We start from the raw sequence: 24,324 nt of genomic DNA, 5'->3' as shown, positions 1-24,324 counted from the left end.
CCCTAAAGGTAGGGCTGCCAAGGCTTGTTGCGAAGTTGTCCAGATAACCCTTGCACAAAACCTGTCTCAGCTCTATCCAGGCACTGAGTCTAGAGTTATCCAATTAGCCAGTGACATTGACTCACATGAACTCTACTATACATTCCCGTCCTTACATGCAGGATTCAAATGTCATTTGACCATTGAACCAAAATTATGTTGGGTCAATTCCTGACCATTTAATAATCATCATACTTTCTACAGAAAAGCTTTGACAAATTCCAGAGAGATGCAAACAATGTAAATATAATTGCTAAGGTATCATAGATACATAATGACTTTAGGGTGTCATAAAAAACCACGTTGTTAGAGGATCAGCCGTGCTCCCTCCCAGCTCTTTAGAGGAAAATGTGTCCTTCAAACAGGTCTTTATCGCTGAATAACTGCCATCGCTCTGGGGCAGCCAGATCTGGAGTATTAGCAAGGTGACCCTCAGTAAGCAATTTTCCATGCTCAACTTTCTCCTAGCTGTTTTATTCAAAGTGTGAATTTGATAGATATTCAAAAGATTCATGGAAAGATGCATACTATGAAAAATATACACTTGTATTTAAAATATTTTTTGATTTATTTATTGATTTGAAAATCAGAGTTACAGAGGGAAGAAGAGAGATGGACAGAAAAAGATCTATCTACTGCTTCACCCTCTAAATGTCTACAATGGCCAGGGCTGGGCCAGGCCAAAGCCAGGAGCCAGGCGCATTATCCAGGTCTTCCCAATAGGTGCAGGGGCCCATGTACTTGGGCCACTTCTGCTGCTTTCCAAGGCCATGAGCAGGAAGTTTATTGGAAGTGGAGCAGTCAGGACTTGAACTGGCACCCATATGGGACGCTGGTGTGCCAGGAGGTGGCTTTCTCCACCTACCACAACACGAGCTCCTCAAAATATTTTTGAACCAAAATTAATACACCTTTTAATTCCATTATTTCCATGACTTTTTGAAGTGCTCTTGCATTGCGGGTGATAACAATGGCCACGCCAGCACAGACCTGCTGTGACAAGGCTGGGAAAGACTTTCAGCTGGCCTTGTGCTATGCAGGTGCAGTGTGCTTATCAGTCAAGTAGAAAGGAGATCTACCTGATCAAGGGCAAGGAACCAACTCTGCTCACCCCAGGGCTTGTCTTTCAGGTTAAGGTCACGTGTAGTGTCACCATGGGGTCACAAATTCCTCTGGAACTTGGAAACAGGGGTCTTGCCATGAGTCTGGGGAGAAAGTGACCTGAAGGTGCTGTAACATTACTGCTCGATATGAAACATTATGCTCAATATCAAGCATTTGGATGGTTGAAGTTCTGAGTCTAAGACTGATTAACTCATTGAATTCAGTCAGTTTATTGGTTTTTAAAGAATATATTTAAAATTTTTAATTGACATGTGAGAATTGAACGTATGTATAAGTAATGAATGATATTTTGATACATGGATGCAATGTGTAGTGTTAATCCAGAGTAATTAGCAGATTTGTCAGTGTTTTTTTGATGAGGAACATTCAAAATCCTTTCTTCTAGTTACTTTGGAATAGGCAATAAATTATTGTCCCCAGCAGTCCCCCACTGTGCTGCAGGGCGTTAGAGCTGAGCCCTCAAGTGTGCCGCCATTTTGTGCTCGCTCCTCACCCCTTTCCCACCCCTTCCTCTCTCTATCTTCTCAGTCCCTGGGGACCACTGTTTACTCTCCACTTCTCTTTCAGATCAACTGTTTAAGTTTCCACAGTTTAGGGAGAACATGCGGTATTTGTCTTTGTGTGTGTGTCTGATTTCACTGACTATAATGTCCTTTAGTTCCATCCACATTGCCACAAATGACAATATCTTATTTTTAATGGCCAAGTAATATTTCAGTGTGTGTATACACACACACATATATACATATACACAGCACATTTTCTTTTTCTATTCGTCCATCATGGACATACCTTATCTATGGGTGAGCAGTGCTACAATAAGCACAGCACTGCAAATATCTCTTCCCCAGCTCACGTCCTGTCCTGTGCACACACACCCAGGGGTGGGGTTGCTGGATCTGGGGTAGATCTGTCTTCAGGGTCTGAACAGCCCCCATGCTGCTCTCCATAGTGGCATGCTAGTTTACATTTCCACCAGCAGTGTGTGAAGTCCTCCTTCCACTGCGACCCTACCGCATTTTGTCTTTCTGCTAATAGTTATTCTAACTGGGGTGAGATGATAGCCTGTTGTGGTTTTGCTTCACGTGTCCCTGATAACAGTGATGGTGAGCATTTCCCTGTGTACTTGATGGCCATTTCTATGCCTTCTTTTGAGAAATGTATACCAGAGATCGGTCAGATGGTTGCTTCAGAGAGAAACTGAAAGGGGTGGCTGACCTCTTTTTGGCTTTAGACCCTGTGAAGGTGAAAGAAGAGAGCAGCCTATTTCTCAGACTGGCCCCTGTTGGCTGGAGTCAGATCCTCTCTCCCTCCCCTAGGTCACACTCCAGTGATACTGTCCCATATTAAGACCTGACTCCACTGTATTTGAAATGGGGTGTATGTTCTCAAGTCATAAACCAGACAGGGCTTCCACCTGTGCCCACATCCAATGCCTCAGTGGAATTTCTGGGCCTTTGTCACTTACAAGCAGTAGCCTTGTTATCTCTGAATTTTCTAAGCAGTGGCCCCAAAGTACCATAGAGCAGGCCAAGGGCAGTGGTGGGAGACTGTCCAGGGCACAGGAGTAGAAGGGGCAGTTGTACATGTTTGCTAAACCAACGTGAAGTTCATTTACAGATAACAGTAGACTGTATTCCACCTCAGGACCTGGCTGGCTTCAAAGGGGTGTGGCCTCGAGCAGTGTGAGCTCAGCTCCTCAGGTATGTGAGCTGTAACCCCTGTGGGCTTGGGCTCCTGTACAAATAGCAGACCCTGCCCTGCACCACCCCTGAGACAGCTGCAACCTGCACCTCGCCTGGCTTCGGGGATTGCGCTGTATCTGCAGACGCAGGACTGGTAAGAGCCTCGCTCTCTCTCTCTCTCTCTCTCTCTCTCCAGAGCTTCATTTCCTGCCCCACTTCCCAGGCTCTGAGGGGCCCCAGTGTGGTAGGAGAAGGCCGTGGGACATGACTGGGCCATCAGCTGGCACATTAAGTTGCCTGTCACACAGTTCATGGATCTGGTCCACTATCCTTTGTGGTCTTTCCCTTCCCACTCCCTGGGGTTGGCCCAAACTCAGGTGGAAATGTGAGCAGGGTCATCTCCTGGGTCTGCCCTCTTTTTTTTCTTTTCTTTTTTTTTTAAATTTTTTTGACAGGCAGAGTGGACAGTGAGAGAGAGACAGAGAGAAAGGTCTTCCTTTTGCTGTTGGTTTATCCTCCAATGGCCGCTGTGGCCGGCGTGCTGTGGCTGGTGCACTGTGCTGATCCGATGGCAGGAGCCAGGTGCTTCTCCTGGTCTCCTACGCGGGTGCAGGGCCCAAGGACTTGGGCCATCCTCCACTGCACTCCCAGGCCACAGCAGAGAGCTGGCCTGGAAGAGGGGCAACTGGGACAGAATCCGGCGCCCCAACCGGGACTAGAACCCGGTGTGCCAGTGCTGCAAGTCGGAGGATTAGCCTAGTGAGCCACGGCGCCGGCCTGGTCTGCCCTCTTTTTAAACAAATTTCTTCCTTGGTACATCACAGCTGTTGTGAATCATCTGATCATTAGTAATAAGCTCTGTCTTTTTTGCCAGTATTTTCGGAAAGGGAGAGGAGAGGTACAGAGCACTCGGAGATGAGACAGGGGAGGCAGAGAGGGACAGTAGCTGGATTCTGCCTCCTGCGTAGGTCTGCCCCTGCCCACCGTGGGATCCGGAGCACTTACTTACCTGGCCGGGCCTTCGCTGTCTGGGCTCCTCCTGGGAGCTGTAATCACCCTGGCTGGCAGGGCTCTTGTGTGGTTTAAACGAGGTGAGACTGCACATTGGGCCAGTGCTCAGCGTGTCGTTGGCGTTAGAAATGGACTTCTCTTCTTCCGCTCCGTGTGGTTTTGATGGCTTACTTGATGAACTCGGTACAGTTTATTGCTGTTTCTGGGAGAGGATCAGGCCCGCAGTGCCCTACACAGGACAGTGACTAGGGCAGAGTGGCCCAGGAGGAAGCAGGTGCCTTGGTTCAGAATAAGCTGTTCCCCGGTGCAAGTCTGAAGGATGATTGTTAAGGGAGAAAGGGCAGCTGTGGAGGACAGGGGGGACAGTGGGTCCTGAAGTGCTTAGGGGAACAGTGTGAATCACAGGGCGCAGTCGGGGGAGAAGTCACAAGCATGCTAGTTGGGTTTGGTCAGCAAAACCGTGAAGGGAAGGGAGAGGTGTCAGTGTGGCATTGAAAGTCGTGCTATAAATCCAATGAGGTATTCAAGGATTGGTTAAGGGCGTTTGTATGCTCAGCACACAGGGCCCAGAACCTGATCAGGTGTGATTCTTGTCTTCCACCTGCACTAAGAACACTGTCTGAAACTCGCCCCTCCCCACCCTGCTTCTCTTCCCCACTGGGGTCAGACAAGCTCCTCCCCTCATTCCCTTCCCAAGCTCTTACTCCTCCCAGACAGCTCCCCCACCCCACCCCACCCCACCCCCCAGCCCCTGTGTCAGCCTCCATGGGGTCCAGCCTCTGGGTCAGTGTCCCGGCAGGTTCCTGACACACTCACAATCTTCCCTCGTGCTTTTGCGTTTTGTGACCCTCTGTGCGCTGTATCTGTGGAACAATGAGATAGAATCTGAGCGCGGGGCAGCAGGAAGAGGTTGGTGCTGAAGTCACCCACACCTTGAGTGCCAGGGGAAGGAACTGAGGCCCCCGGGGGGAAGTGATTAAGGGTGGAGTTGAGGACAGGGAGGCACAGAACAGCTGGGTGATGCTATTGAAATTCCCCTGGGAGTGACCTCCATGTTCTCTCAGGCCCAGGGCTTTCTCATGCACCTCCGTATGCTGAACACAAAGACTAGTGCATGGCATGCAGCAGGTGCTCAGTAAGTGCTTGCTAGTGAGCGCTGAAGGACGAGTGGGTGGGAGGAGCAGGAATGGATGAGTGAAGGGACCAGGGACTGAGCTCTAACAAGGCTCAGTGAGTGCAGAGGGCAGGTGAGGACTGGCAGCCTGGGTCACTGCAGTCTCAGGGCAGGTGCACGTGGGAGGGGTTGGGCTGCTTGCCCTGGCATCCCAGAGCCAGAGGATGCTTGTCTCCTCTATGTAGTCAGGACTGTGGCAGGGAGGAGGGAGCCAAGCCTGTAACCTTGCACCCCTGACCTGACCCTGACCCTGCCTTTTGTCCAACAGGTGCCCGCCCAGCTGAACCATGTGGACCCGCACTCTCACCCTGCTCTCCGTCCTCCTGCTGGCTGCTCAGGGGCTCCTGACAGAGGCCCAAAGTGGAGAACAGGATGAAATGAATTTGGAGGCGGATGAAGATGGGTGGGTTCCTCTGGAGAAGCCCGTGATAGTGTCCACAAGCCCGCCAACCCAGGTCATTGTCACTGGCAGCTTTGTGAGCAGAGACCAGGCCAAATGCAATGTCACCGTGACCAGGCAGGAGAAAGGAGTCCATCTCCAGGTTGATTGTGTTCGACTGGACCACGAGTTTTCCTGTGTCTTTGGTGGTGACCCTACTGAGTGCCTACTCTATTTGAGCAGTGACAAGGTCTACTGGAGACAAATTGGCTGGCGCCTGCGCCGCTTGAACCACATCTGTGAGGACTCCAAGGCCATCCTGGAGACCAGGGTGTGTGGTACGGAATATCCAGAATCCAGTCTCACGATGGTGAGCTCCGCTCTTGCTTGCAAGACGTCTGTCCGGGAAATGAAGCCCAACCCCACGATGTGGGTCAACGTGTACTAACCATGCCAGACTGAACCATCCAAAGACACACAGCATATCTTTTCCACAGAGGAAATCAACAGCAAAAGGCCCAGCCCCACAGAGTAACTCAGAACAACAGAAGCCACTCCCAGAGAGCAGATCAAGGTTGAAAGGACCACAAGCACTCAGACAGCTCCATACCAGGCCCCAGACCACCACTGCTCAGAGAATAGTGCTGTCAGATGCCACCAGCAGCCAAGCACAGACCCAAACCACCACCACCACTCAACCCAGCTGTGTGGATACACCAGGCAGCAAATCCAAGAATGCATCCCAGAAGACAAGTCAGCACGAGGGCCGGCAGGAACAGCAGCACCAGACACAGCCACCCCAGCAGGAGGATGAGCACTGGTTCCAGCAGAAGTTCCAGTAGATGACCCGGGAGTGACGGGGCCTCCCGCAGCTTGTTCTGCAGCGTCGCCCTCGGCCCCAGTCTTCCTCCTGGGGGAGAAGAGCAGGGGCTTCAGGCAGGTGCTGTCTTAGGCTCCTCTGTGTGTGTGCAGCTCCCAGGTTCCCTAAGGCAGGGACGTCTGTGCTAGGAGAGTGCAGGGCAGTGTTGGGACAGAGTCTGTGTCCCGTCCTCTGCTGATGCTCACTTCCTGAGGTGTGGTTGGCAGAGGCTGTGACCTGGGCGCCTGCCCCTGGGCCCCCAGTGCTGTCTCTGAGCTGAAGGAGTCAGCCTGGTGATTTCAGGGAGACACCTGCACTTCCTGCTGAATTCACAAGCATAATAAACTCAGGTGCTGTTTCAAAATACATTCAACCAGTGTTTGTGTCTCTGTGTCTGGTCCCACATGATCTCATCGATCTAAACCGGAGTGTCAGTGGATGGAACAGCCAGGGTGGGACTTCCCCACCCAGCCCCTTCATCCCCTGATGTGACCCGGTCTTGTGCCCCTGTCTTCATAGAGCCATCCACTGGACTGTGGTTGTGATTAATATGCAGTGTGGTGATTAGCATCTCTGTTTTCAGGTGGGAAAACCCAAAGCACAGGGGCTTTGGTCACTGTCAGGGTCACATAGCTGGTAACAGAGAAGCAAGACTGGAACCCAGGAGTTCTGGCAGCGTGTGGACAGCTAGAGGCACCCCCTGTCCTCACTCAAGTCAGAGCTGCCAGCCCCCATGATAGACATGCCCCCCCCCCCCGCAGAGCTCCTTCCTGGGCAGTGGGGAGAGGCCTGGGTACACACAGCGGCCTGCGAGGAGGCTGTAAGGGAAGGAGGAGGAAGCTGCGTGCAGGAGGCATTTACCTAGAGGCCTTGGTGCCCAGGGCTCAGTCACAGTGCCTGGGTTCAACACAGGGCCCTTCTCCTGAATCAGCTTCCTGCCCACACAAGCCCTGGTGTGCAGTGGTGGTGACTAAAGTAACTGGGTTCCCCCAACCCACGTGGGAGAACTTGATTGAGTTTCCAGTCCAGATTTGTCCCCAGTTGGGGGCATGGAAGGTATTTGGGGAGTTAACCAGAGAAAGGGAGCTCCACCCCTCTCTCTCTCTCTCTCTCTCTCTTTCTCTCTTTTTCTCTTTCTCTCTTTCTCTCTCTCTCTCTCAATGAAGGATTAACAAAATAAACTGTACAGGAAAAAGGAGAGAGTAATCAGAAAGTGCTGGGAGACTGGGGCTGAGATGAACAGAAACAGACTGGAGCCGCCCTCCTGAGCATCTCAGGAATGGAATGGGGTAACGGGAACCAAGCTGGCACAGGGCAGCCAAGGGATGTGAGAGTGGCAGGGCTGGGCGAGGTCAAGAGGGAGGGGCGCAGGGGTGACTGTAGTCATTCACACACTAGTATAATAGATCTGATGTGTTTTAACTTGGGAGTTGGGAGGAGCAGAAGAACTGTTGTCAGGCCCTTGTCACCACACCACCAAGAAGGAAACGTGAGGAAGCAGGGTAGCAACACTGCTGCTTTTGGTGCCTCTGATAGGAGCCAGGAGGATGGGCAGGTGGGGGACAGGACAACACTGTGAACTCGCCAGAACACCAGGACATACACTGAGATTTGTAGGGATCAATGCACAGGGCAACAGCCTCACAGGGACATTTGGGTATCACACCAACTCCACTGAAGCCAACATCTGTCTCTCACTTGCTATGTACCAGGTACTGTGCTAAGTTCTTCCCAGGGACCACGCATTCACCCACCCCTCCCCACTCACTCGTTCACCACATGCAGTTTTTGAGCGTGGACCCCTAGTGCTGGGATCCTCAGTGCTCAGTAGGTGGGTCTCTGCCCTTGAAGGATGGGATGAAACGCTCACAGTGACCTCGGAGTTCGAGAGGAAAGGGAAGCAAGGGAAGGGGACACAAGGGAGAGGGGAAGCAGTTTGGCCGGGGGGGGGGGGGTGTTCGGGGAGCTCTCTGCATGGCGGGCTCAGAGCCCAGACCTCACTGATGACCTGAGCCGGCTGACTTCAGGGAAGAAAGCTCCCAACACAGGGGAGAGGCAGAACAAGGGCCTTGACACCACCAGTCATTTATTCTCTGGTTTCAGCTCCTTCCAAGCGCCTGGTGTTTGTCCAGAGGCCTGAAAACCAGCAAAGGACGCAGAAAAGCTCTCCTGTCTCATTGCACTTGGATTCCAGTGCCTGGGGTGGGGCCTCACATGGTGGATGAATGCCACAGATGGAGGTGTCGCTATAGGATGGGCCCAGGCTGACCAGTGGCCTCCACCACCAGAGTCAACCCACACCTTCCCCAAGCTACTTGTAAGTACAGCAAGGGAAGGACATTTCCCCTTTTGAGGTACCCAGATTCTCAGCCCTGTGTTCCCCTATCTGACCGCATGACTCAAATCATATAACAGCCCAGATAGAGGAAAAGAGTACGAAATTCATCCACGACACACAAAATCGCAACCTGGTCTGATCTGTGTAAACACTGGAGGTCTGACCTGACGCAGCACTTCTTAAAGGTCTCTTCCTTCCCATGAGGTTGCTGGTTCTTCCAGTTCACTCACAGCCATTGGAACAACTGACAAGACTTTTGTCTTCAACGTGGTTGGATGAGCAGCTTGGCCTCTGCCAGTAGCTAACCAGTCTTGGACCAACTATTGAGCCCTGTGACCACCTTTCTGCTCCTCCTACAATGAGACCCTGTTGCTTAAGGAACGATTGTCTTTGGTTGGAGTAAGTAAGACGCTGTCCAAAGGTGATTAGTGCTGAAGGTTGGCTGTTTTCATGGTCCCAAAGCAGTCAGCGGTGCGAATATCTCTTGCCTTGTAAAATCACAGCTATGCAGTGGCTGGGTTTGATAACACAAACCCAATGCGATGCCAACTTTGATTTCTGCAATCTAGCACATCTCGCATGGTCATACCTCTACCCAGCCCCTTCCCCACCCCTTCCCTTGAATAGTTTTTGGTAGAAAAAGCAAAGGTAGCGTCTTACCCTGATTCCTGTGGCCTCAGCGATCCTTGGCCTCCGATTACTTGCAGAAGAAACACTCCAGTCCAGGTTCTTATTCCCACATGTGCTGCATTCCCTGTGTGTCATCCAAATTTTAGTCTCTCCAGAAGAGCACAAATCATTCCTCTAAGGGCCATTTCTATTCCATATGACTTCATCTGAACTTGATGACAGCCGCCAAGTTCCTATTTCCAAAGAAGGTCACCTTCAGCAGGTGTGAGTGGACATGAGTGGAAGGACACTCTTCAGCCCATCACAGATACCAACAGCAATAGCAATTAGCCAGAATGATAGAGCGGTGGGCATGGAAGAGGGTGACCCCTTACACTCAGCAATTCAGTTACAGCCAGGGAGTCAGGCACTGTAGAGTGTTGGATTAGGCTGTGACTGGTTTGCCTGCATTCGGGAGGGCTTGTTCATGAGTTCAGAGCCTTATAACTGAATCACCTCTGACATGTCAATTAAATGGAAGTCCAATTAAAGGAAGACGAATGTTCAATATACTGTGCACAAATTTTGTAGAGGGACCACCTTAAGACCATTAGTATGGAAACTCCTAAAAACACATATTGATGAGACTGTAGAAAAATTGAGAACTTTGCACAATTTGGAACAGAACTATGATTTGATGTGGGGATTCTGCTAGTGGCATAACCTCAAATAATAGAAAACACAGTCTCAAATAGGCATTAGCAACACCCCGTTCACAGTAGTAGTATTCTCAGTAGCTGTAACACAGAGATCCACCCTAAATGTGCACTGATGTGTGAATGAATAGGTGACATATGGTATATGATTCTATGGGATGCATCAGGTCTTAACAGTAAGGAAGTTCACACATTGTACAACATAGATAAGCCGAAGCTTGTCACATAAAGCTGATATTGTATGATTCCATTTATATGAGAAACCTACTGTAGGCAAAATCTTAGAGATAGAAGGCACCACATTGGTTGCCAGGAGATGGGTGAGGTACAATTGAAATTAACATTTATAAAGTTCAAATTATATGAGATTAAGAGTTATGGAAATGGATAGTAGTGGTGTATGCATAACCATATATAATATATATACATATAGTTAATATGAATACTCTGTCTACTTAAAAATGAATAGGAAAATAAATTTTCGATCTTTCACTAAATTTTAAAAGAAAGTTTAAAATGGTACCATAGTAACTGCATATTCATAAGAAAGTATGACAACTTACTGTTACTTCAGTCTGTACAAAAAGTAACCTGATATGGATTATATCTTCAAACACAACAGGTGTTTTCTCCTTAGGTTTTGGGTATATTGCTATTCTCCAATAGTGGCCTAGCCTGTTTGTTCAAATCCCGTAGCCATTGAACCCCTCTTTGCCACTCAACTACCCACCCACAGCCACTCTTTCCTTATATAGAAGGTAGTAACCATGGAGGCTGGGTGTGATGGAAGAACTGGCAAAGTTCAGTGCTGCCCCTTATGGCTTCCCAGTGGAACCACTGTGGGCATACACTGGGATCTGTGAAGTCAACCAAGTCACCCTGATCTTCATGATCTGGAATCTTCCATATCCAATAGCCAAAACCAGGTGATGGCAGAAGAAACAGATTGGAGTCAACATCTCCTTGTTTTCACCCAGTTTATCACCTGATGATGACGCCAGTAGGATCAAGAAAGAAGCAGAGCAATAATCGAACGATTCCAGGATTAAACGGTAATTCAGAGCTGGTCTTCTTGAATACCAACCTCTTCCATCCCAAATTTTTCCAGATATCTCCTTCGTGCGAATAGTCTCTGGGAGGTTCAGCTGCAAGAAAGGCTCCCAATCGCTGACTGAGATCCAAGTCCCAATGCCGATAGCATCCTGTGTCCTGGTTATTTGTTAGTGCAGTCTTTTCTTTAATAGTCTGGAGGTCTTTTCCTTTTTGCACATGCCATGCCATGAGTGTATAGGGAATGTGTTGCCACGGCCTGAGCTCTTTCCAACAGTTCTGACAAAGTAGGCTCTCTGGGTGGAGCAGGCTGCTGCTTCAGTTGAACTCAGATGCATTACTCTCTGCCTTCCTTGTTTTTTGGATCATTTTCCTTCATACATTTCTGGAAGCTGTCAGAGATATGACAGTGTTTATTATGCTCAGTATGCACATTAATTCTCTTGGCAAGAATCTTTGTTTACAAGAATTGTCTACACTGTTAAAGGATCATTGTTTGCAACAATGCTGGTAGCATGCTGGTAACATGTAGACTCTTCCAGTGTTGCCATGGAAATTTTCATGGGGCTTTCTGCAGTGAGCATTACCCATTCCTTTGATGTCAACAATTTCACTTTTGTAGCTGTGCATATATTTGGCCAAAGTAACAACTCCATGTTTTCTTTTTTTTAAAAGATTTTATTTATTTGTTTGAAAGTTAGAGTTACAGACAGTAAGAAGGAGAGACAGAGAGAAAGGTATTCCGCCTGCTGGTTCACTCCCCAAGTGGCTGCAACACCCGGAGCTGCGCCGATCCGAAGTCAGGAGCCAGGAGCTTCCTCTGGTCTCCCACATGGGCGCAGGGGCCTAAGGACCCAGGCCATCCTCTACCGCTTTCCCAGGCCACAGAAGAGCGCTGGATTGGAAGAGGAGCAGCCAGGACTTGAACCGGTGCCCATATGGGATGCCGGCGCCACAGGCAGAGGATTGACCTACTGTGCCACAGCACCGGCCCCAACTCCATGTTTTCGAAAAGGCCTGCAGAACATGTATTGGTACCATTTCTCCTTCCCTTTGTGTTCAACATCTTGGTGAATTACTGGAATACATTAGTTCCTGACAGAAAGACAGTCAAGTCTAGAATAGTCCATTCATCAGCCTGGGAGTGGCATCCACTTGAGAATGACAAGGGGCATGGAATGTCCACTGACTGTCTTGCCTGTGAAGCCATTATGAGCCCTTGCTGTGCACAGTTTGGCATCATCTAACTGCAAGGGATCAAGGCAGTCAAAAGGATAGTGGAGTGCATTTTCAAATGTAATTCTGGTTGGCCAGATTCTGCCACATGACAGAACAGCAACTCCCTTATGACATTGTATCAAGTATCCCACATGCCTGTGAATACCACCAGATGGCAGCAGAAGACCAACATGTTGTATTGCCAAGAAATGGCAGGCCTACCCCTTCAGCCAAACACAGACCTATCAGCTGCTGACAGGTGCCACCATCCTGGTAGTCCATTACAATCGCCACAGCATACAGTAGGAGGCACAATTTTGCACCCTTGTGTTATTGGTACAAGACGAATTTATCCAGTCCCACAATAGGCTGAGATAATGATGATAATCTCCAGGACTATGCAGGCCCAATCATCTTCATTGTCCCATTCAATCACTATTCCCATGGGCATCCACATAAGGTACAAAGAAAGGCTTGACAGGCTGCAGTAGCTGATGGCAAGGGCTTGCAGCCCCACTGTAGAGGGTCCCCAACACAGCAGTCATCTCACAGTGATATCTAGCCACACACAAGAGAAGGTGAAAGGGGCAGCCTGTCCCTCAGGAGAGTGACCCGAGGCAGGAGCACTGGCTGTCTATATAGCTCGTGACTTCAAGCTTTTATTCAGTCACGGCACACAGACTTCTCATGGCCTAGGTCACTGCTGCCACCTAGTGGATGTATCAGTATTTATTGGGCTGAGTTTTCAGTCAACCAAGCCCAAGCACCCTCAGGGAGGAGTGTTCTAAGGTCACGGGAATGAGAAATCTGCTTGATGTCCAAGTCTGTCCTTAGGTCTGAGGGATCCCAGGCAGGATGTGGAGTCTTGGGTGCAGTGGGGTCTGGAACTCCTTTCTAAGACCCAGGTCTGCACAAGTGCCAGTAGCTTCATCCCTAACAGAGTGTAGCAGGGAGCCCTGCTCCAAAGGGGGCTTGGGGCCCCCTATCACACTTCATCACAGACTCCACTCAGCATGCCTTCAGCAGCACATACCTGTATCTCCACATATCCTCGGGTTTACGCACCCTCAAGATAGGGCTGCCAAGACACCTCTTCAACCACTTCTAAAAAATCTGTTGCAAAGTTGTCCAAATAACCTTTGCGTAGAACCTGTCTCAGCTCTATCTAGGCAGTGAGCACATAGCTATCATATTAACTGTTGTCATTGACCCACATGATCCTTGCTACATATTTCTTTTCTTATAGGCAGGATTCAAACTTCGTTTGATTACTGAGCCAGAAGTACACTGGGCCAATGACTGAACATTTCACATTCACGATACTTACTGCAAGAAATATTTGACAAATTCTAGAGAAACATACACATTGTAAGTATAATTTATTAGGCTTTAGGAGATATATGATAACCTTTGGGTAGCATGAAAAATATATTGTTAGAGGATCAGCAACAGGAGTGCCCAGCCTCCTGCAGGATGGCAATAGACTTGAGTTAGAGAAAAATAAATCCTTTAAAGGGGTCTTTGATGCTGAATTACTGCCATTGTTCTGGGGCACCCAGATCTGCAATATTAGCAAAGAGACACTCAGCAAGGGATGTTCCAGACTCCCCTTTCTCCTATTTGTTTTATCAAAGTATGAATTTGTGTGATTATCAAAAAATTCATAGAAAACATATGCTGTGAAAAAAATACACATAGATTCAAAATTTTTTAAAGATTTAGTTATTGTTTTGAAAGAATTATAGAGAGAGCAGGAGTGAGGGAGAGAGATCTTCCATCTGCCAGTTCACCATCTAAATGTCTTAAAGGCCTGGTCTGGAACAGGCTTACCCAGGAGCCAGGATATTTCCTGGGGTCTCCAGATGATGGAGGGAGCCTCGTACTTGGGTCATTTCTGCTGCTTTCCCAGACCATTAGCAGGGAACAGCATTAGAAGTGGAACAGCTGGGAGTCAGACTGGCCCCCACTTGGGATGCTGAGGTCCCGGGGGCAGTTTTCCCAGGACAACACAATCCCAGACTCTCAAGCTTTTTTGAACCAAAACAAGTTTATCTCTTGATTGCATTCTTTTCCCATGACTTCTGAAGCACTCTTGCATTGCAGGGGATAGCAATGGCCACACCAGCACAGAGGCCATAAAGATCTGCTGTGACCAGGCTGGGAAAGACTTGCAGATGCCCTGTGCTGTGCAGGTGGTGTGCTTATCAGTCAGCTGGAAGGAGATCTCCCGACCAAGGGCAAGGAGCCAACTCTGCTCACCCCAGGGCTTGTCTCTGGGGATGAGGTCAGTGCACGATGTCACCAGGGAGTCACCAATTCCTCTGGAAACTACAGCAGGTGTCCTTCATCAGACTGGGAAGGAAGTAAAACTAATCAGCAAGATCGTACTGCTAGATAGGATACTTGTTCAAATTTTGGATGGTTTAAGTTCTGAGTCTAGGATTAATTAGCTCATTGAATTCTCTCAGATGACTGAGTTTAGGAATATATTGTAAAAATCTAGCTGACACATGAGAATTGTACATATTTATAGATTAAGATTGGTATTTTGACACATGGATGTAACATACAGTGGTAAAACGAGGGTAGTTAGCAAATGCATCACCTGATAGAGTTTTCTTTGGTTGGGAACGTTCAAATCCTCTATTCAAACTGCTATTAAATAACAATAAATTATTGCCCACAGCAGTCCCCCCACTGTGCTGCAGGGCGTTAGAGCTGAGCCCTCAAGTGCACTGCCATTTTGTGCTCCCTCCTCACCCCTTCCCCACCCCTTCCTCTCTCTGTATTCACAGTCCTGGGGACCACTGTTCACTCTCCACTTCTCTTTCAGATAAAAATTTTCAGCTTCCACTGTTAGGGGAGAACATGTGGTATCTTTCTTTCTGTGTCTGTCTTGTTTCTCTTAATATACTGTCCTTTAATTCCACCCACATTCCACCAATGACAGTTTCTCATTATTTATTTTTGCCCTGGTCATGCTTCACTCTATGTCTATGTCTATGTCCCTGTGAACACATCAGATTTCCTCTCCCCGTTCATCCACTGCAGGACACCTGGTCTATGCTGAGCAGTGAGTGCTGCACTCACATCTCTTCCCCAGCTCACGTCCTGTGCTGTGCACACACCCAGGGGTGGGGTTGCTGGATCTGGGGTAGATCTGTCTTCAGGGTCTGAACAGCCTCCATGCTGCTCTCCATAGTGGCCATGCTAGTTTACATTTCCACCAGCAGTGTGTGAAGTCCTCCTTCCACTGCGACCCTGACACAGCTGTGACTCTCTGTCTTTCTGATAATCGTTATTCTGACTGGGGTGGGATGAGAACTGACTGTGGCTTTGATTGCTCTTCCCTGGAGATGGTGATGGTAAGCATTTCCTTATATACTTGGTGGCCATGTCTATGCCTTCTTTTGAGAAATCGGACCAATGATATCTTCAGAGAGAAACTGAAAGAGGTTTTAGTCCCTCTGAAGGTGAAAGAGCGGGGCCTGCTTCCCAGCAAAGCTGAGCCCTGTTGGCTGGAGTCAGATCCTCCGTTCCTCCCAGTGTCACACCCAGAGACCCTCGTGAACTGTCAGTGTCAGTGCTGGGCTCTGCCAGGTCCTCAACCTGCAGTGTCAACCCTGTGCCCTCTTCCTGTCCCTCAGTGGATTCAATGACTTTGTCATTTACAGTGGCAGTGTTGTTATCTCAAAATTTTCTAATCAGTGTCCACCAAGGACCCCAGAGCTGAGAAAGTACAATGGTGGGAGAATGTGCAGAGTTTAGAAGTAGAAGGTGGCGTGCTCATAGGGATTCAAAAGCCATTCAATTAGCAACATGTGTGTTAATCAATGTGAAGCTCATTTCAGGGAACAGTGGATAGTATGCCCCCAAGCACTTTCCTGCAGGACCTGCCTGGTTCCTAAGGAGAAGGGACATGGCCCGGGGGCAGTGTGAGCTCAGCTCCTCAGGTATGTGAGCTGTAACCCCTGTGGGCTTGGGCTCCTGTACAAATAGCAGACCCTGCCCTGCACCACCCCTGAGACAGCTGCAACCTGCACCTCGCCTGGCTTCGGGGATTGCGCTGGATCTGCAGACGCAGGACTGGTAAGAGCCTCGCTCGCTCTCTCTCTCTCGCTCTCTCTCTCTCTCTCCAGAGCTTCATTTCCTGCCCCACTTCCCAGATTGAGGATCCCAGTGTGGTAGGAGGAGGAGGCTGTGGGACATGACTGAGCCGTCAGCTGGTGTATTAGGTCTAACATCCACCCTCCGTGGCTCTGGCCCACTCCCATTCCCTGGAGGTGGCCCAAACTCAGGTGGAAATGGGGACAGGGCCATTTTCTAGGCCTGCTCCCTCTATAAACTAATGTCATTTTTTTTTAAAAAATTGTTTATTTATTTGATAAGTAGAGTTACAGACAGTGAGAGAGACAGAGAGAAAGGTCTTCTATTGGTTCACTCCCCAAATGGTTCAAGGGCGGGAACTGCGCTGATGCGAAGCCAGGAGCCAGGTTCCTTCCTGGTCTCCCATGTGGGCACAGGGACGCAAGCACTTGGACCATCTTCTACTGTTTTCCCAGGCCACAGCAGAGAGCTGGATTGGAAGAGGAGCAGCCGGGACTAGAACCAGAGACATATGGGATGCTGGTGCCACAAGTGGAGGACTAATACATTGCGCCACGGCGCCAGCCCCACAATTCTTTCTTTTTGGGAAAAGATCTCAGCTTACGTGAATCATCTTATCAGTGCTAAATCCCACGTGGTTCATAGTTGTCATCTTTTTGAAGCATTGTCTGAAGGTTAGGCAATAGGTGCAGTGTAGGCGGATCTACAAGAGGTGGCAAGAAAGGACAGGGAGATGCGGTGGCTCCCTGCGGGGCTCTGTTGCTCCACTCCACGACCAGCACAGTTACTTACCTGGCGGGGCATCACGGTCGGGCTCTTCCTTGGGGCTGTTCCTGTAATCACCCTGGCTGGCAGGGTTCTTGTGTGGATTAAACCAGGTGAGACTGGAACACTAGACCAGTGCTCAGCGTGTCGTCTGTTTCTGATAAAAATGGACTTCTCTTCTTCTGGCCAGTGTGGACTGATTGATGAAATCTGTGCAGTATCTGGTGATCCCGGGAAGGAAGTAGACCCCTTGCTCCACACTGGGAAGAGAGGGGACCTAGCAACGAAAAAAGGTGTGACAGAGTGGCCTGGGAGGAAGCAGGTGCCTTGGTCCAGAATAAGCTGTTCCCCTGTGCAAGCCTGCAGGATGATTTTTAAGGGAAAAAGGGGAGTTGTGGAGGAAAGGGGGGACAATGGTCATGAAGTTCTTAGGAGAACAGTTGAAGTCCAGGACTAGTAAGGGAGGAGTCACCAGCCTGGTAGTTGGTTCTGGTTAGTTACGATGTGAAGTAGGGAAGGGACATGCATTTGTGTATGGATTCTGTTGGCACTGACAGCCTTGCTATGAATTCAGTAACTTTTGTCATGGATCGGTAAAGAACATGTGTATGCTTAGCACGCAGGGCCCAGAACCCAGTCAGGTGCGATTTGTCACCTGCACTCAAACACTGTCTAAAACTCGCCGCTCCCCTCCCTGTTTCTCTTTCCCACTGGGGTCAGACGAGCTCCCCTCTTCATACCTTCCCTGAGCTATTACTCCTCCAAGACAGCTCCACCCCACTCCCACCCCACCAAGTCCCTGTGTCAGCCTCTATGGGGTTCAGCCTCTGGGTCACCTCCTGGCACCTTCAGCACTCTCCCTGCCCCCTTTCCATCTTGGGTCCTGGGTGTCTGTGGAACAATGAGATAGAGACCAAGCGTGGGGCAGCAGGAGGAGTTGGTGATGAATTCATGCAGACCTTGAGTGCCAGGTGCAGGAACTGAGGCTCAGAGAAGGAAATGACTTTTCCTAGAAGAGATTGAGGACACAGATGGGACAGACTCCCTGCTCAGTGCTATTCACAGTTCCCAGGGATCAGTCTCATATTCTTAAAGACCCAAGGCTTTCTCATTCACCTCAGTGTGTGGAAATCCTCACTAGTGCATGGCATGCAGTAGGTGCTCAGTAAGTGCTTGCTGAGTGAGTGCCTGCTAAAGGGCCGAGTGGGTGAGTGAGGGGAGGAGGGACTGAGTGCTCACAAGGCTCAGTGAGTGCCGAGTGCAGGTGAGGACTGGCAGCCTGGGTCACTGCAGCCTCAGCTCAGGTGCACGTGGGAGGGGTTGGGCTGCTTGCCCTGGCATCCCAGAGCCAGAGGATGCTTGTCTCCTCCTTAAGTAGGCAGGACTGTGGCAGGAGGGGAGAGGCCACCCTGTATCACTTGCACTTGTCCCTGACCCTACACAATGGAAACCAGCACCTCTGACCCTGATCCACCGACCCTGCACTCTGTCCTGTGCCTGACCTGCAGCACTAACCTCTGCACCATGGACCCGGCACCCTGACCCTGCACCACTGACCTGCACCACTGACCCTGCCTTTTGTCCAACAGGTGCCCGCCCAGCTGAACCATGTGGACCCGCACTCTCACCCTGCTCTCCGTCCTCCTGCTGGCGGCTCAGGGGCTCCTGACAGAGGCCCAAAGTGGAGAACAGGATGACGTGAATTTGGAGGCGGAGCAGGATGGGTGGGTTCCTCTGGAGAAGCCCGTGATAGTGTCCACAAGCCCGCCAACCCAGGTCATTGTCACTGGCAGCTTTGTGAGCAGAGACCAGGCCAAATGCAATGTGACCGTGACCAGGCAGGAGGAAGAAGTCCATCTGCAGGCCCATTGTGTTCGACTGCACCACGAGTTCTCCTGTGTCTTTGCGGGCAACCCCACGGCGTGCCTGCACTGCCTGAACAACGACAAGGTCTACTGGAGACAAATTGGCTGGCACCTGCGCCACTTGAACCGCATCTGTGAGGACTCCAAGGCCATCTTGAATACCAGGGTGTGTGGTACCAAGTATCCAGAATCCAGTCTCACGCTGCTGAGCTCCACTCTGGCTTCCAAGACGTCTGTGCAGGGACTGAAGCCCACCCCCACGGTGTGAGTCAAGGGGAAGCAGCCATCCCAGACAGAGCCATCCAAAGACACCCATTAAGAGTTCTCCATGGAGGCAATGCAGAGCAAAAGGCCCACCCCCACCACAAGTCAAAATAAGATGAGCCACGCCCACCAATCCAAGAATGCATCCCAGAAGACAAGTCAGCACAAGGGCCAGCAGGAACAGCAGCACCAGACACAGCCACCCCAGCAGGAGGATGAGCACTGGTTCCAGCAGAAGTTCCAGTAGATGACCCGGGAGTGACGGGGCCTCCCGCAGCTTGTTCTGCAGCATCGCCCTCGGCCCCAGTCTTCCTCCTGGGGGAGAAGAGCAGGTGCTTCAGGCAGGTGGTGTCTTAGGCTCCTCTGTGTGTGTGTGCAGCTCCCAGGTTCCCATCAGGCAGGGACGTCTGTGCTAGGAGAGCGCAGGGCAGTGTTGGGACAGAGTCTGTGTCCTGCCCTTTGCTGATGCTCACTTCCTGAGGTGTGGTTGGCAGAGGCTGTGACCTGGGCGCCTGCCCCTGGGCCCCCAGTGCTGTCTCTGAGCTGAAGGAGTCTGCCTGGTGATTTCAGGGAGACACCTGCACTTCCTGCTGAATTCACAAGCATAATAAACTCAGGTGCTGTTTCAAAATACATTCACCCAGTGTCTGTGTCTCTGTGTCTGGTCCCACATGATCTCATCAACCTAAAACAGAATATCAGTGGGTGGAACAGCCAGGGTGGGAACTCCCCACCCATCCTCAGTGGTCCCCTGATGTGACCCAGTCTTGTGCCCCTGTCTTCATAGATTGGTCCACTGGACTGTGGTGTTTGAATGGTATGCAGTGTGCAGATTCCAGGAGGGGAACCCAGTGTACTGCGGTGTTTGGATATGGTCAAGGTTGCATCGTTTGTATGGGAGAAGCAAGAGTGACCCAGGAGATCTGGCAGCCGAGACCACCAGCTAGAGGACCCCCTGTCCTCACTCAAGTTAGTCCAGCCAAGCCCTGCCATAGGCAGGGCCCCCGACTTGCAGAGCTCCTTCCTGGGCAGTAGGAGAGAGGCCTGCGTACACACACAAGCCTGAGAGGAGGCTGTAACGGAAGGAGGAGGGAGCTGCAGGCATTTGTCCTAGAGGCCAAGATGCCCAGAGCTCAGTCACAGTGCCTGGGTCCAACACTGGCTCTGCTCCTTTCTCAGTTCCTGCCCATCCAGGCCCTGGTGTGCAGTGGTGGTGACTAAAGGAACTGGGTTCCCCCCACCCACGTGGGAGAAGTTGGTTGAGTTTCCAGCTCCATGTTTGACCCCCATTTGCTGTACGGCAGGTATTTGGAGTTAACCTGTGGAAGCAGAGCTCAATCTCTTTCTCTCTCCCAATCAATAATTAAAAAAAAAAAAAAAAAACCTGAGCAAACACATGGGCAGTGCAGGCAGAAAGTGCTGGGAAACTAGGGCTGAGATGAACAGAAACAGACTGGAGCCGCCCTCCTGAGCATCTCAGGAATGGAATAGGGTAACGGGAACCAAGCTGGCACAGGGCAGCCAAGGGATGTGAGAGTGGCAGAAGCTGGGCGAGGTCAAGAGGGAGGGGCGCAGGGGTGACTGTAGTCATTCACACACTAGTATAACAGATCTGCTGTGTTTTAACTGAAGAGTTGGGAGGAGCAGAAGAACTGCTGTCAGTCCCTTGTCAAAACACCACCAAGAAGGAAATGTGAGGAAGCAGGGTAGCAACACTGCTGCTTTTGGTGCCTCTGACAGGAGCCAGGAGGATGGGCAGATGGCGGACAGGGCTACACTGTGCACTCACCAGCCCACCCTGAGCTTTATAGGGGTCAATGAGCAGGGTGACAGCCTCACAGGGACATTTGGGTATCACACCAACTCCATTGACACCAACATCTGTCTCTCACTTGCTATGTACCAGGTACTGTGCTGAGTTCTTCCCAGGACCAGGCATTCACTCCCTCTCTCCCTCCCTCTAAGGAAATAGAATTCAAAGTCTCATTGAGAGACAACCTCAAAACCATTTGTATGGAACCTCTGCAGAAACACTGTGTTGTTGAGACTGTGGACACTTTGATTAATTCACCATGAAATACAATTTTGTGTTGGGATTCTGCTGGTGGTGTACACCCCACAAGACAGAAGGCACAGTCTCTACTAGGTATTAGCACTTCACACGCACAGCAGTGTGTTCTCAGGAGCTGTAACTCAGAGAAGCACCCTCGTGTGCACTGGTGGTGAAAGGACAGCTAACACATGGTACAGAAATTCTAGAGTAGTATTCAGGTCTTCAGAAAGAGGAGATTCTGACATCCATGGCACAGATGACAACTATGAGGATGTTACACACAGTGAAAGAAGCCTTCACAGAGACTAATATTGTACCATGCCACCTACATGAGAGACCTAGAGGAAACTGTTTGAGACAGGAAGTTGAGTGCTGGTTACCAGGGATTTGGGTGAAGTGAAATTTAACATTAGCATTTATACAGTTATACGTTCATCATTGTATGAGATTAGAAGTTATGCAGGATGATGGGAGTGATATTTACACAATAATATGCAAAATTTTGATAGGACTAATCTATCTAAAAAAGGCGATGATGATAAAAATTACATGCCTTTTACTGTAATTTCAAAGAAAGTTTAAAAAATCTTTTCCTCAAATGATGGCAGCATAACTGAATACCCAAAAGAAAACAAGACAACCAACCATTACTTCATTCTGTTCCAAAATTAACCTGAAATTGGACTATATATCTAAACACAACTCTGTAGGTTTTGGGAATCTGACTTTCCTTGCATGGTGGTGTAGCCTGTTTGTTCAAATGCCCTATCACTGAACCTCCCTTTGCCACTCAACTACCCACCCACAGCCAAACCTCCCTTATAGAGAGGTCAGTATTCATGGACAGATGTAATGGGAGAACGTGCCAAGTTCAACGTTGTCCATTCTTACTTCCTAGTGGAAACGTGTGGGAGTCCACAAGAGTTGACAGATTCTATCAACTCATCTTGATCTCATGCTCTGAAATCTTCCATATCCAATAACCAGAACCAGGTACTGGTAGAAGAAACCCATTTGAGTCTACGACTCCTTGGAGTCACCCAGGATGTCCCTTCATATGTTACCAATAGGATCAAGAAACACAACACAACAAAACAGAGCAATGGTTGAGGGATTCTGGGCTGAGAGGGATACAGAGAGCTGGTCTTTCTGAAATGCAACCTTTTCTGTTCCAGTTTCAACAATGGGAGTCCTCTCTCAGAGTCCAGCTGCATTAATGTTCATGCACTCTGACTGAGACCCAAGCCACAGTGCTAATAACACGGTAGGTTAGCTTATTTTTCAGTCAAGCTTTTCTTTAGTAATCCAGAGGTCATTTTTAATCTTCCAGATATCACACCATGAATCTCAGGGAACAGGTCTCGGCGGCTTGGGTCCTTTCCACTGCTCCTGACAAAGTGGCTTCTCTGAGTGGAGCAGGCTGGGGATCATAGAACCCAGAGACACCTAGTCATTCACAGGAGAAGGTGAAAGGGCAGCCTGTCCCTCAGGAGAGTGACCCGAGGCAGGAGCACTGGCTGGCTGTCTGGCTCATGGACTGCAAGCTTTTACTCAGTCTCTTCTCACAGACTTCTCATGGGCTAGATGACTGCTGCCACCTAGTGGAAGCATCAGTATTATTGAGCTCAGTTTTCAGGCAAGCAAGCCCAGGCATCCTCAGGGAGGAGTGTTCTAAGGCCTTGGGAAGGGGAAATCTGCTTGATGTCCAAGTCTGTCCTTAGGTCTGAGGGGTCCCAGGCAGATGGGGACACCTGGGTGCAGTGGGGGTCTGGCACTCCTTTCTAAGACCCAAGGTCTCCATTAAGTGCCCGTACCTTCGTCCCTAACAGAGTGTAGCAGCAGCCCTGTTCCAATGGGGGCTCGGGGCCCACCTGCCACACTTCATCACATACACCACTCTACATGCTTTCGGCAGAACATGTCATTGGGCTTACAGACCCTGGAGGTACGGCTGCCAAAACACCTGTTTGACAGCCTCTGATGCACCTGTTGTGAAGTTGTCCAGACCTGCACATTTTGCACAGAATCTGTCTCAGCTCTATCCAGGCACTGAGCCAATAGTTATCATATTAACTAGTGGCATCGACCCACATAATCCCTGCCACATATTCCTGTTTTTACATGCAGAGTTCAAATTTCATTTGATTACTGAGCCAAAAGGACATTGGGCAAATGACTGAACATTAAAAATCACGATACTTACTGCAAGAAATACTTGACAAATTCTAGGGAGATGCATACAGTGTAAGTATAATTTATTAGGTTTTAGGAGATATATGATATCCTTTGGGTAGCATGAAATATATATATTGTTAGAGGATCAGCAACTGGAGTGCCCAGCCTCCTACAGGTTGGCAATAGACTTGAGTTAGAGAAAAATGTGTCCTTCAAAGGGGTCTTTGATGCTGAATTGCTGCCATTGTTCTGGGGTCCCCAGATATGCAATGTAGCAAAGGGACACTCAGCAAGGGATGTTCCAGGCTCACCTATCTCCTAACTCTTTTATTCAAAGTATGAATTGGACTGTCAAAAAAATGCATAGAAAATGCATGCTGTGAAAAAATTTACACATGGATTCACAACTTTTAATGACTTATTTATTGATTTGAAAGTCAGAATTATAGAGAGAGCAGGAGAGACAGAGCGAGATCTTCCTTCTGCCAGTTCACTAACTAAGTATCCACAATGGCCATGTCTGTCCCAGGCTGAAGCCAGGATCCAAGAGCCTTCTCAGGGTCTCCAAATGGTGGAGGGACCCTCGTACTTGGGCCATTTTTGCTGCTTTCCCAGGCCATTAGCATGAAGCAGCATTGGAAGTGGAACAGCTGGGACTCAAACTGACCCCCATGTGGGATGCTGAGATCCCAGGGAATGTCTTTACAAGAATGTTACAACGCCTGACTCTCAAACTTTCGAGAACCAAAATATATTTATTTCTTAATTGCATTCTTTTCCCATGACTTCTGAAGCACTCTTGCATTGCAGGGGATAGCAATGGCCACACCAGCACAGAGGCCATAAAGATCTGCTGTGACCAGGCTGGGAAAGACTTGCAGATGCCCTGTGC

The 24,324-nt window shown here is 49.5% G+C and overlaps 1 protein-coding gene and 1 long non-coding RNA gene across 3 annotated transcripts; both read left to right on the top strand.

Annotated features, from left to right (window-relative positions):
* The first annotated feature begins 2,802 nt into the window (after positions 1–2,802).
* On the top strand, positions 2,803–19,835 carry LOC138848689 (uncharacterized). Of its 2 annotated transcripts, XR_016229774.1 has the most exons (3): positions 2,847–3,003; positions 5,303–6,392; positions 19,591–19,835. It is a non-coding gene; the product is annotated as an uncharacterized LOC138848689 (long non-coding RNA). The 2 variants fall into 2 exon arrangements; XR_016229773.1 differs by lacking the exon at positions 19,591–19,835 and having other exon boundaries at positions 2,803–3,003; positions 5,303–6,640.
* LOC138848693 (fibroblast growth factor-binding protein 1-like) lies at positions 16,199–19,835 on the top strand. The gene is made up of 2 exons (XM_089326954.1): positions 16,199–16,292; positions 18,665–19,835. The coding sequence occupies exon 2, from the start codon at positions 18,684–18,686 to the stop codon at positions 19,206–19,208; it is 525 nt and encodes a 174-aa protein (XP_089183080.1). The 5' UTR covers positions 16,199–16,292; positions 18,665–18,683; the 3' UTR covers positions 19,209–19,835.
* Positions 19,836–24,324: the final 4,489 nt, after the last annotated feature.

This window comes from Oryctolagus cuniculus, chromosome 2, assembly GCF_051225735.1.
Source record: "Oryctolagus cuniculus isolate XC-2025 breed Fujian yellow rabbit chromosome 2, ASM5122573v1, whole genome shotgun sequence".
Classification (NCBI taxonomy): domain Eukaryota; kingdom Metazoa; phylum Chordata; class Mammalia; order Lagomorpha; family Leporidae; genus Oryctolagus; species Oryctolagus cuniculus.
The sequence above is the reverse complement of the archived record's forward strand: the minus strand, read 5'-3'. Positions and strand labels throughout refer to the sequence as shown.

Coding starts and splice junctions, on each gene's coding strand:
- LOC138848693 (XM_089326954.1), top strand. CDS start 18,684: ATGTGGACCCGCACTCTCACCCTGCTCTCCGTCCTCCTGCTGGCGGCT.